At 37.8% G+C, this 13,349-nt stretch overlaps 1 protein-coding gene across 1 annotated transcript in view; it reads left to right on the top strand.

Annotated features, from left to right (window-relative positions):
- LOC124794671 (serine/threonine-protein kinase Genghis Khan) overlaps nucleotides 1-13,349 on the top strand; it is a 367,558-nt gene that overhangs the window by 294,909 nt on the left and 59,300 nt on the right. Inside the window, exons 24-26 of the mRNA XM_047258205.1 lie at nucleotides 1,150-1,285; nucleotides 2,884-3,128; nucleotides 3,221-3,401. Coding sequence (XP_047114161.1) covers nucleotides 1,150-1,285; nucleotides 2,884-3,128; nucleotides 3,221-3,401 — 562 coding nt within the window. The remainder of the gene's footprint in view (nucleotides 1-1,149; nucleotides 1,286-2,883; nucleotides 3,129-3,220; nucleotides 3,402-13,349) is intronic.

The following is a 13,349-nucleotide window of genomic DNA, read 5'->3' as shown; positions in this document are numbered from 1 at the left end:
TTTCCAGTTGAGACTAGTGTCATAGGTAATTTAACACTGCAACATCTCTCACAGACATCGTAATAAGACTTTGACAGATATGCTCTCAATGTACATTGATGTCAAACAGAGTGATTGGGATACGACACTGCCCATTGTGACTTTCACACATAACACTGAGAAGCATGATGTAACAGACGTCACCCTGTTCTTTCTATTCCATTGTTACAAGCCCAAAATGAAAATGGGTACACTGTTCTCTTTTCAACTAGACAGTATTCAGGATGATTCTCCTATGATTCTTATCACTAGGATTGCAGAAGCTAGGCAGCTGGCTCGCATACAGGCCCAGGGACAATCAGGAGAAGACCCAATGGCATGAGAACACTGGAAGACCTCTTTGATATAGTTCTTCGTGCTAGTCTAGCATGTGCATGTCTCATCACCTCTGAATAACTACTGCAATGCAGTCAAACCTGCTTACTGTATTCAGTCCTTGGTCTACCAATGATGATAATAGTTGTATAAATAATAAAACTGTTTGAACTTCAAGTTTAACACATATATTTCGGAACGACACAACAACACATATAAGTCACAGAGTAAGTTGACAAGTAAGACATGTGTACACGTTAGCATTCGAATGAGCACTGAGTCCCAGTCTAGCGGCCGCTGCTCGGCTGGCCGCTTAGGTGGCGCAGCTGCTGCATGGCTGGCAGACAGCGCCGCACGTAGAGGACGCGCATAATTGCGCGGCGGCACTTTGAATGATTGGCGAGTCACAACAAAAACAAATTGGTATTTCGTATTTCTTGCTTGTTTCCTTCTTCCTTTGTAAAGACAGGAAGAGATACTAGTGATCCGTGGGATGGCACTATTTGGAATAGCTTGTTACTCCCCAAAACCAAATTGTCTCTACATAGTGTTCAACTTCTCACACTTTTATGCTGTAGTTCAGTGGGAAAATATTCATTAGTTTTGGCAGTTGAAATATCTATAGAAAATAAAACGCCAGAACATATCAATTAGTGATTTGTGTAAATATCCATTACACTAATGCCAGTCTGTATGTGTGTGTGTGTGTGTGTGTGTGTGTGTGTGTGTGTGTGTGTGTGTGTAGACTTGACAACTGTGTATGCATTGAGTCATGAGACATGTTTTTTGTTACAGGTTTTTCGAGCAAAGGAGCTGCTGGATAATACACTAGCTTTTATAAAAAATGCAATGTCAGGGGCCATTATAGATCCTGATCGTCTAGTCATTGGAACAGAGGAGGGTTTGTTCTGCTTGGATCTTGATCGAAGTGGTAAGCTACTTTATTCGCAGAAGTCTGTTCTGGCTTATATTATTTTATTTGTTCATACTCAAAACACAGTTGATTTGAACTTTTTATAATGTTATTGGAGGCATTTGAGACAAATACATAGAAAATAGAAACGCAATGCCTCTTAGAGGCAAAGAAGACAATCTGTGAGGAAAAGTTACAGCAAGAACTTAAAGATAAGATTACCACTGTAATATTAATATGTAAATGATTATTGAGGTGAAAAGAGGTGGTGGTTTTAATCCTTTAGCACTGTGATTTTAAGATGGTGTGTCATGCAGATTGTTATCCTTCACATGTTTGTAGTGCTGTGTGGCTTACCACAGCCCTCATATAACACTTGCAGATTTCTCTCTCTCTCTCTCTCTCTCTCTCTCTCTCTCTCTCACACACACACACACACACACACACACACACACACATTATATGTACTGTTAATTGTTACATTTCCTTTCACACCCTTACTGAACATATCCCAGTTATTTGAGATGTTACCCATATGGTAGTCTCTCATTGCTTTTATTGCTTACAAGTTGATAGTATCTTTTTTTTTTCCTCCAGATTCTCAGTGTTCCATTTTGCCTCCTCTCCCCTTCCATCCCCTCCCTGCACCCTCCCTGGTTACTGAATATAAGAATCACTCATAAATTTGACACAAAAATTCAGCTTCTGCTTTATCTCAAACTAATTTCTCACAAGGTGTACTCCCGCACAATATCATAAACATTCAGCATTATGCCTCCTCAGGAAAGGTGTTACATAAAACATTTTTTTTGTGTTCCATTAATTTTATCATGAGATTGACCATGAACAGAATCCAATATATCGCTTCATTGAAACCTTTTCAAAATGTGCTAATAAAATTCACAGTGATCAGTAATTAGTTTATCATCAACCTCATAGCCTGAATGCGCAACTTACTGGGCTCTACAAACATTTGCACAATATAGAGAAATCTCGCGGCCCCTGTTCAAGTGACAGATAGATTTGTTACATTAGCTATTAATCTGTTAACAGTGTTCTACTCTTGTTAAAAGTTCGTTTCTCAAATATATGTGTCCTATTGTCACTGTATTAGATATTATACACTTTGTAGCCCCCCTTCCCTATGGAATTGTATAGGCACCAGGAAATTTCATAATATGAGGAAACAAGAAATAGTGATCATTAGTCTCTGACACAACTCCATATTTTTTTCCATTTGGTAATCATTCGAAAAGTAAGAAGTGTAATGGCCCCATGAATGTATTTGGATGAAATTACATATAACTGATTCACTGGAAGATTACCTTTTCATTTTACGTTCCCCTAATATATGTTAAATTAGCCAATGTAATGAACATAATGCACATAATATCAACATGGTACTGTGCTGCAAGTACCAACAAAGGTGTTGCAGTGGTTATACTAGTATGTTCATGTTTGACCATTTGATTTTGTATGATTCTGTCTGATGTAGACGTTAACTTAATATATTATTATTATGTTGTTGTTGTTGTTGTTTGTGGTGTGTGTGTGTGTGTGTGTGTGTGTGTGTGTGTTTGTGTAAGTACTATAGAATGCATCATATTTCATTTCAGAAATTGCTCGTGTTGGAGAAGGTAAAAAGGTGTATCAGTTAGAATATATAGTTGAGGAGCAATTGTTAGTTGTTTTATCTGGGAAACAGAGACATCTACGCCTGATTCCAGTGCGGGCACTGGATGGTGATGATGTAGAATGGATTAAAGTAGCTGAAACAAAGGGGTGTATCACCTTTGCAACAGGGGTAATGAGACGTGCACCTCAACTTGGCTACTGCCTCTGTGTTGCCATAAAAAGACAGGTACTGTATTATACTTGTACTAATTTGGTCATGTTCTATTTGTGAAGTATCAGATTTTAGAATGAAATAATTAACATAGTTTTATGTTTCAGAATACATCTCAGCTAATTATATATGAAGTAACACGTACGAAGACACGGCATAAACGTCTGAGAGAAATAATGTTACCAACTCAAGCACAGACTCTCAATATTTTTAGTGAAGGCAGGCTCTGTGTTGGATATCAGTCTGGGTTTAGCATATACAGTATTACTGGTGATCAAAATGCCTTATGTAAGTGTATTACATTACGCATTAACAAGTCTTGCAACTAACTTTATGTCTAATTAGACGTCATCAGAACATATACTTATGCCTAAAACCTTTAATTACTAATTATAATTGTTGAGAAATGGAACTAGATTATTTCGCTCGCATAAAAATCATTCAAAATTGAATAAATTAAGGAAGGTTCTGGCAGAATGTAAATAATTTGGGAGTCAGGAAGGCCACTCATCAAATAGTAGAAGCATCGAATTGTCAAGAGGCACAACAAAAGAGAATGAAAACTTGCTGCCTTTCAGAAGAAAGATTGGGTGGGGAGTGAGAGAAAGCAGTGTTAAAATGGAATAGGTGTTAGGGCTGGTAGCTAGTGGCTTGGAGGGAGGCAGTAGGTATGCGGCCGGCGGCATAGGGACAGACCAGGATGTTGTGTAGGTTGGGTGGACGACTGAATGACTGAATACCACTTTAGAAGGAGTGGGTAGGTTCTTGGGTAGGATGTCCCTCATTTCTAGGTATGATGATAGTAGGTCTGTGAGGTGTGTGTGTGTGGGGCGGGGGGGGGGGGGGGGGGGGGGCAAGGGGCAAGGGCACACCTTCATACCTTGGCTCATCAAAGGTTTTTTCCTGAAAGCTAAAGAAGTTTTAATTCTCTTTCGTGTGTCCCTGACGACAGCTGGACAAGTCTGTTATATGCTGAGTGGTCTGTCTGTCTGCTAAATTATGTATTTCAAATATTGTAAATATTGTGTGTTTTTACACAAACACACTCAGGTATGCAAATATTAATATGTGGGATTCTTCTTTTGCGTTTATTATAGTGTTTAATCTTCTGAGAAAGCTTATTACTGAGTTCTGCTACACTGAATGCAGACTATGTTTTCATTCATCTACATGAATATTCTGTGAACGACTAAAAAAATATATGGTAGAGGCCACTTTCATACCATATATTAGAGTTTTTTTTCCTGTTCCACTGTGAGTTAAAGAATGATTGCTTTGTGTGTCTCTGTGCTGATGCTATTAGAATATTTGTCTCCTCTCGGTCTCCACAGAAATGATATGTAAGAGATAGAATGTTCATAGGCCCTACCTCGAAAGCAATTTCTTCAAATTTTTTAAGAATCTTTTTGTGCAGCAAACAACTTTCATGCAAATGTGTTTGTGTGTAGGTTTTACTTCTTTGCCAACCAAAATATTTGCATACAGTCTGTTAAAAAAAGCATTATAAATGCAGTGTAGCATGCTGTACCATCACATGTACAGCTACGTGCATACTCTACAAGACACCATATGGTGGGTACCTTGTACCACTACTAGTCATTTCCTTTACTTTTGTACTTGCAAAAAGAGCTAGGGAAAATGACTGTGCATATGCTCCTGTATGAACCCTAACTTCTCCTATCTTTGTGGTCCTTATGCAAAATGTACATTGGGGGCAGTAGAATCGTTCTTTAGTCATCATCAGATGACAAGTCTCTAAATTTTCTTTCAACAGTGTTCCTTGAAAAGAATGTCGTCTTCCCTCCAGGGATTGCCATTTGAGTTCCCAGAGCATCTCTGTAATACTTGCATGTTGATGATTTTATGAAAAGGATAGACTGATACTCGCCATATAACGGAGATGTTGAGTAACAGACAGGCACACCAGAAAGACTGCGTAACACACAAACTTTTGACCAGAAGGCCTTCTTCGGAAATAGACAACACACACACACACACACACACACACACACATACATTCACATTCACGTATCAGCAGGTTGCGCGCGCGCGCGCACGCACACACACACACACACACACACACACACACACACACACACACAAACCACTGTGTCTGGCTGCAGAATTGTTTTTTCTACTCATCTGCATTAACTTACATTTGTGTACATTTAGAGCTAGATGCTATTCATCGTACCAGCTAGAAGTTTTGTCTAAGTCATCTTTTATTCTCCTACAGACACACAATGATGACCCTTCCCACACTCACAGCATCATCAGCAAATAACCACAGATTTTTGCTCACCCTTACCATCATATTATTTATGTATATGGAGAATAATAGCAGGCCTATCATATTTCCCTGGGATGCCCTTGCTCTGATGAACACTCACTATTGAGGACAACATACTGGATTCTGTTGCTTAAGAAATCTCTGAGACACTCTCAAATCTGGGAACCTACTCCTTATGCTGATACCTTTGCCAGCAGCCTGACAGGGGCACCGTGTCAAACACACAATGTCGACATGGACATGATTGAAACAGGGCGTCGTGGTCGAAAAGTTTGCTATCGGTGTTTGCATGTGGTGGCGTATCTTGCTGCATTGGCATTTAACACAACACCTCACCTGTTCATGGCAGTCTTTCACTATTTCCAGCTACATGTAACGATTTGTCACTAGGTGTGTCGTCGATTGAATACTGGGGTGACATAAGCCATGTAGCATATTGAAGACATCTCTTCTGAAGACTGTTGGTAGGAATGGCTGCAGTTTTGATGTGATCATGTCACAATACCGTTTGACATCACTCTCAAGAATTTGGATAAGTAATGAATCCAGTGTCGATGTTCCTGTTGATAAAAGTCCTTGTAGTTCCTGATCTGATTGTTGAGTGACAGTGAGTTTGGTGTAATCGATCGTGCTAGTAATGCTTCCAACCTGAGACAAACAATCGGCCACCACATTGTCAGTACCAGAGATGTGCCAGGCATCCATGCTGAACTGCATGATGAACATTAGCTGACTGTGTTGCCTAGGTGAAAAGTTTGTGTAACTCTGGTGAAAGATGTAAGTTAGCAGTTCATGATCAGTGTATATAATAAAGTCTCTAGCTTGTAGGTGAGGCCTGAAGTATTTGACTGATTTATAAGCGGCGAGGAGTTCTATGTCATGGGCACACCACAGCTTTTGTGGGGGTGATAGTTTGCACAAGAAAAAAGCAGGTGGTTGCTGTGTGTCACTAATCATTGTTGTAATGCTGTGCCGATCGCCAACTGGCTGGCGTCAACTACTGGTGCCAGAAGAGTATTAGGCTTGGGGTATGCCAGTAGTGCCCCATCTGTGATGCTCTTTCTGGCTGATTCAAATGCCACACACATACGTGTTTGGGTGTGAAGTTCGTTAGACAGTTTCCAGCTTCTCTGACAGTGGTAGCGATCCTGCCATTGTTATCCTGTGTCCTAGGAAATCCACTTGGGGCTTGCCAAAGGCACATTTGACAGTGTTTAGGATGATAGAGTGGTGTTAAAACCGCTTCAAACTTACATTAAATGTTGCCAATGTTGCTCTGGCAGTGACCAAAGAACTAAAATATTGTACAGGTAGGCAAGAGAAAAAGTAAGGCCCTGTAGCACTGAATCAGTGGAGTGTTGCTGTGTTTGAGCAGCATTCCTTGAGTCCAAAATTCATAAATTTGCTCTCAAACAGGCCAAAAAGAGTGATGATCACTGTCTTGGGAATGCCATGTTTAGCTACAAGGATCTGTAGATACAGTTTTTCACAGCCCAGGCCACTAAAAATAACTGCACCACTCAATGCATAATTGTAGTCACAGAACAATGGCACTGGATATCTGTCAGGTATTGTTCTGGCATTCAGGGCTCTGTAGCCACGACAAGGTTGCCATGCACCACGCTTTTTCAGTATCAAATGTAGTGGTGAGGACCAGGGTCTGTTGGAAGACCCCATTACACCACCACAAATCATACTCTGCTTTCACAATTTTAATATGATCTGGAGCCAAACATAGTGGTCTGCAAGATATAAGGGGACTGTTGGTCATCTCTATGTAGTTGACAGTGTCTTGCTTTATCTCCTTTAGCACTCCAGGGCATCACATTAGAGCCAGAAATCTATGCATCAGCTCCACGTACTCGCCACCTGCTCGAATTATTTTGACAGTTGTTGTTGTTGTTGTTGTGGTCTTCAGTCCTGAGACTGGTTTGATGCAGCTCTCCATGCTGCTCTATCCTGTTCAAGCTTCTTCATCTCCCAGTACCTACTGCACCCTACATCCTTCTGAATCTGCTTAGTGTATTCATCTCTTGGTCTCCTTCTACGATTTTTACCCTCCACGCTTCACTCCAATACTAAATTTGTGATCCCTTGATGCCTCAGAACATGTCCTACCAACCGATCCCATCTTCTAGTCAAGTTGTGCCACAAACTCCTCTTCTCCCCAATCCTATTCAGTACCTCCTCATTAGTTATGTGATCTAACCATCTAATCTTCAGCATTCTTCTGTAGCGCCACATTTTGAAAGCTTTTGACAGTATGAACTGCTGAATTCTGAACATGGTTAAGCCTGTGGTGTTGTCAATTAGGTGTGAGTTCTTCATATCCGCCAGTATTTAATAACGGATGAGGAAGCCCACTCCAATGATAAGTTCAGCAACTTCCGCAACAGTGAAATCCGATGCAAAGGCTCATCATAAAACCAAGTCTAGTTCCAAGAGCAGAGTAGGAAGCATGACTGAGGTGTTTGCAGTTATTTGACAGAATAATGTGGGTGGTTACTATTATTTGTGCAACTTCATTATCATTAGTCGTTTTACTCATTGCTGAGTGTTGCGACCTCCTTTCCTCATTCATTCTTATGTAGTTGTAACTTCAGGCAGATGTCTCCATCCACAGCAATCTTCAGCCTTTCTTAATATAATGTGAAGAGGCAGGTTGGTAATCTTCTTTGCTTGATCCAGCCATCTGTTTGGTGATCTCCCACTTGGTCTTCTGCCCTCAGTTTTTCCCGGGATGATGGTCTTCTCTAAATTATCCCCTTTCCTTCTCGAGATGTGCCCAAGAAATTGAAAGTATCTTTAGCTTACACGATGAAATATGGTCACTACTTTTTATTTACTCAAATTTTACATATTTCGTGACAGTACCTTTTCCGTAAAATGTTTACAAGGCGATATTTGTCTTGGCTTCGGTTGTCTAGTGGAAGTATGATTCCACAATGCAGTTTTGTCGGTTGCAGAAATGACCTGGTTCAATGTGTTTGCCTCATTTTTGGTGCTTCAAATACCATTTCTTCGAATGTGGTTTCTTCTTAAAGTTTATATAAAAAAAGTGGTAACATAATTCATTCTTTCTGTTCACTAACAAATTATTTATGACGGCGACCTGCACATTGTTCTACCGTCAACACCGTGGACACCAAGAGTTCACTGCCGACTGACTACAGTCCAAGACGACTCTAGTGTCAAAGACATTTTACACAACACACAAGCTTCCACTTGTAATCAGTCTCTTTGATATTATTCGTCACAATTACTGATAGTAATCAGTATGCTTTCACTCTCAAAAATATAAGTAAATTAGCATATAATAAGGCAAATTACAATAAAAAAAATATTCTGACAAAAATATAAGAAAACATTTACAATTTGGTATCGACAAATCCGGTAAAAAATAACACATCTCCCAGATCCATTACAACTGCTCCCCAGGGCTTTTGTTGTTATGAACGTATACAACAAAATCCCGAACACACTCAGTAATGGATCTGTATTACACAATTAGTACATTAATGATGCAGTCTGATAACCTCTCCCAAATTTGGGCTCTTTGAATCTGTGGACTTGTTAGTGACTGTTGTTGCAATGATCCTTCCCCATCAATCTCATACACAAAAAATTCAAGTAAAGAAATTATTTAACATGACAAATATACATGGCGTAAAACATACATGAGAAATATTCTAACATACAGCATACAGATTGAAAATAATAGTAAGGTAAAACTCATTTCCTACAATAAGATTTAAATTTTTTTTTTTTTTTTTTTTTTTCCTTCATATTAATATTAATTTCATTATGCTTACATATTGTACAGTAAAAATGATATTGGACATATATAGTGTAGGGTTTTGTGTGTATGTTTGTGTTTGTTTGTGTGTCTATCGACCTGCCAGCGCTTTTGTTTGGTAAGTTTCATCATCTTTCTTTTTAGATATATTTTTCCCACGTGGAATGTTTCCCTCTATTATATATATATATATATATATATATATATATATATATATATATATATATATATATATATATATATATATATATATATATATGGTTATAATAGAGGGAAACATTCCACGTAGGAAAAATATATCTAAAAACAAAGATGATGTGACTTACCAAATGAAAGTGCTGGCAGGTCGACAGACACACAAACGAACACAAACATACACACAAAATTCAAGCTTTCGCAACAAACTGTTGCCTCATCAGGAAAGAGGGAAGGAGAGGGAAAGACAAAAGGATGTGGGTTTTAAGGGAGAGGGTAAGGAGTCATTCCAATCCCGGGAGCGGAAAGACTTACCCTAGGGGGAAAAAAGGACGGGTATACACTCGCACACACACACATATCCATCCACACATATACAGACACAAGCAGACACACACACACACATATATATATATATATAATGGAAGGAAACATTCCACGTGGGAAAAATTATATATAAATACAAAGATGAGGTGACTTACCGAACAAAAACGCTGGCAGGTCGATAGACACACTAACAAACACAAACATACACACAAAATTCAAGCTTTCGCAACAAATTGTTGCCTCGTCAGGAAAGAGGGAAGGAGAAGGAAAGACAAAAGGATATGGGTTTTAAGGGAGAGGGTAAGGAGTCATTCCAATCCCGGGAGCGGAAAGACTTACCTTAGGGGGAAAAAAGGACAGGTATACACTCGCACACACACACACACACATATCCATCCACACATACACAGACACAAGCAGACATGTATGTAAATGATCAGCTTTTCAGCATCTGCCTCTGGCCAACACAGTTTCCAATTATCAGAATCTACATCTGTTCTCCGAAATAAAATCCCCTTATGTAATTTGTAAAATTTATCAAGTTTCTCATACCCCTTCTTGCCTAAACATTCTTTGATTAATTTCCAACTTTGATCTAAATTTTAATTTTTTTCTAATTTTGTTACACATAGTTCTAATTGTTTTCTCATTTTCCACCCCTTTCAAGTATCTAATTTTAAATTGCTTTTCCTCCTCTTGTTCAAAAATCTCCTTTTCTCCCCCAATTGGTAACCTTGAAAGTGAATCAGCTACTACATTCTCAGAACCTTTTATGTGTTTGATTTCAAAGTCAAACTGTTGCAGAAATATTGCCCATCTGGTCAATCTACTGTGGTATAATTTGCACTCTTGTAAGTAACTCAAAGCTTTGTGACCCGAAAATACTATGGTTTTATGTCCAATAAGGTAAATTCTAAATTTTGTAAAAGGCCAATGAATTGCCAAAAGTTCCTTCTCTGTGACTGTAAAATTTTTCTCATGCTTGAGCAACATTCTGCTTGCAAATGCTATGGTACAATGTATCTTAACTCCATTCTCTACTCTTTCTTGAAATAACTCTGCTCCAAGCCCATAATTACTGCTATCAGTGTACAAACAAAATGGTAAATTAAAATCAGGTCTGTCTAATAAGTGTTGCTTCCTCAACTCTTGCTTAATTTTATCAAACTCTTCCTGACAACTTTTATCCCAAACCCAAACAATGTCTTTCTTAAGTAACTGACTTAAACATGGTGCAATCAGACTCTGATCACTTATATGTTTTCGGTAATAACCGCATAACCCAAAGAACGACTTTAATTGTTTTTTATTCTTAGGAATAGGAATTTCTGAAATTGCTTTAATTTTTTCTGGATCTGCCAAAATTCCCTTGTCTGTGACAACATGACCCAAAAATTTTAATTCAGAAACTGCAAATTTACATTTCTCTAATTTCAATGTCATCCCCCCTTTTCTAAGTTTTTCACAAACTGACTTAAAAATCGAAAAATGTTCCTCCCAATTTTGCCCTGTAACCAAAATGTCATCTACATAAATTATCAGTTTAGACGCAAGTTCTTGCCCCAGTACATGATCCAAAGCTCTTATAAATTTGGAAACAGAAGAATTTAACCCAAATGGCACAACACAATATTGGTAACTCTTAGCATTGTACAAGAAAGCAGTATATTTCATAGAATTAACCGAAAGTGGTACCTGATGAAAACCCGAAGTTAGATCCAAACTTGACATATATTTTATATCTGTAAATTTATAGAGTAACTCGTCAATATTTTCGGGATGGTCTGTCTGTCTGAACAAAATTATGTTTAAGTGCCTAGAGCCCAAAACCAATCTTACTCCACCATCTTTTTTCGAAACTACTACTAGAGGATTATTATATGCACTGATACTCCTTTCTATTATACTACATCCTTCCATCTTTTTCAGCTCTTTCTCAACAGCAAGTCTTTTTGATATTGCAATACTGTATGGTATTATGAAAAGTGGTTCATGAGGTTTTACCTGAAGCTCACACTGATAACCCTTTACCCTACCAGGTATGTCACTGAAAACATCACTGTTTTCCCACAGTAGATTTTCTAACTGTTGTTTTTGCTCCCCAGATAAATTTTGTGTTTCTGAAATTTTCAAATTTACTAAATTCCCAAATTCAACTTTATCAGTATCAAATCTATGAGTTTCAATATTCTCCAATCTATTTTCTTTTAGTAAATTGATACTGTCAAAATTTCCATTACTCTGATCACCAAGTGTGTTCACAAAATTTGTCTGAATGTATTCCCTTTCACTAGTTTCTATCAAAAGTTTCCTTCCAACCCAATCAAATGCTGTATTTACTTTTACTATCCAGTTCACACCCAAAAGAAAATCCTCATTAAATTCCTGAATTACAAAACATCCATGTGTGAACAACTTGCCTTCAAATAAAAATGTCACTAAAGCCTGGCTTTTTACCAATTTTCTGCTCTTCCCAGTAGCACCTTTTATCTTTACCTCAACAACTGGCATTTCAACATAATCTTTCCCCACTTTCAATTTCTTGCTTAACCTTTCAGATATTCCCGAGATCACACTTCCTGTATCAATTAAACATTTACCAATCCATGACCCAATTTGAACTTTTATATAAGGACTGCAAAATTGATCACTTTTCTCAGAACCTGTATCCTCATGTAATAAATCACTTTCAATTTCCCCAAACCTATACTGATCAGAATCATATGGTATACCATTATATGTATTATTCATCACAGTTATAAAATTTGCACAAGATACAAAATTGTCATTAGTACTCTCTATTATCTCAAATAGCCAAGAATTTTCATCCAAATCACATTGTATACTATTGAAGTACTTATCCTTCAGCTTTTCAAAAATAAAATATCTCATCTTTTTCCACCACTCAGGACATACAGTTTCACATACATTAATAAGCATCTTTCTAAAGTTCTTGTCAAAAGAAATAGTTTCACTGTTCAGCCATAGATTCATGAGAAATGTGTGTGTGTCATTAGTATCTGTAAAAGTTTCACTTAGGCTAGAAGTTATACACGTGTCATCATTATTTGTGTAGTCAGATTCTTTACCAACGACATCAAAATTCACACTTTCACATACACCCAGCTTGTGAGCCTTATTCATCCTGGTAACATCCCTGGGAATTTCTATAATATTCTCACTATTTAATCCATTTTCAACCATGTGTATACCCAACTCCCTATTTAAACTAATGAAACACCTTTCCTCAACATCATCATCAATACCATTACCAACTTTATCATCATCATCATTATCATTATACATATTCAGGTCATACACATTCAAATTATCCCCTAAAATATTATTTCCCCTTTCTAAAGTTACCAGATCCCTTTCACCAATATTTTCATTCTCACAGCATGCATTCTCTCTTTCATTCACACACGTCTCTGAACTACTACAAATTACATCATCTGACAAAGTGTTGTTCTTTTCTGCCCAAGTGTAAAACTCTGTCAAATTAAATGAATCACAATTACTTTTATCTACTGTATGTTCTTGTGTACTGAAAATTTTATCTTTATCAATATCATCATTATTTTCCTCTTGAAATTTCTTCAATAAGTAACAACTAATGACCTCATGT

Source organism: Schistocerca piceifrons, chromosome 4 (assembly GCF_021461385.2).
Source record: "Schistocerca piceifrons isolate TAMUIC-IGC-003096 chromosome 4, iqSchPice1.1, whole genome shotgun sequence".
In the NCBI taxonomy this organism is placed as follows: domain Eukaryota; kingdom Metazoa; phylum Arthropoda; class Insecta; order Orthoptera; family Acrididae; genus Schistocerca; species Schistocerca piceifrons.
Note: the sequence above shows the minus strand (reverse complement) of the source record. Positions and strands in the feature narration are given on the sequence as shown.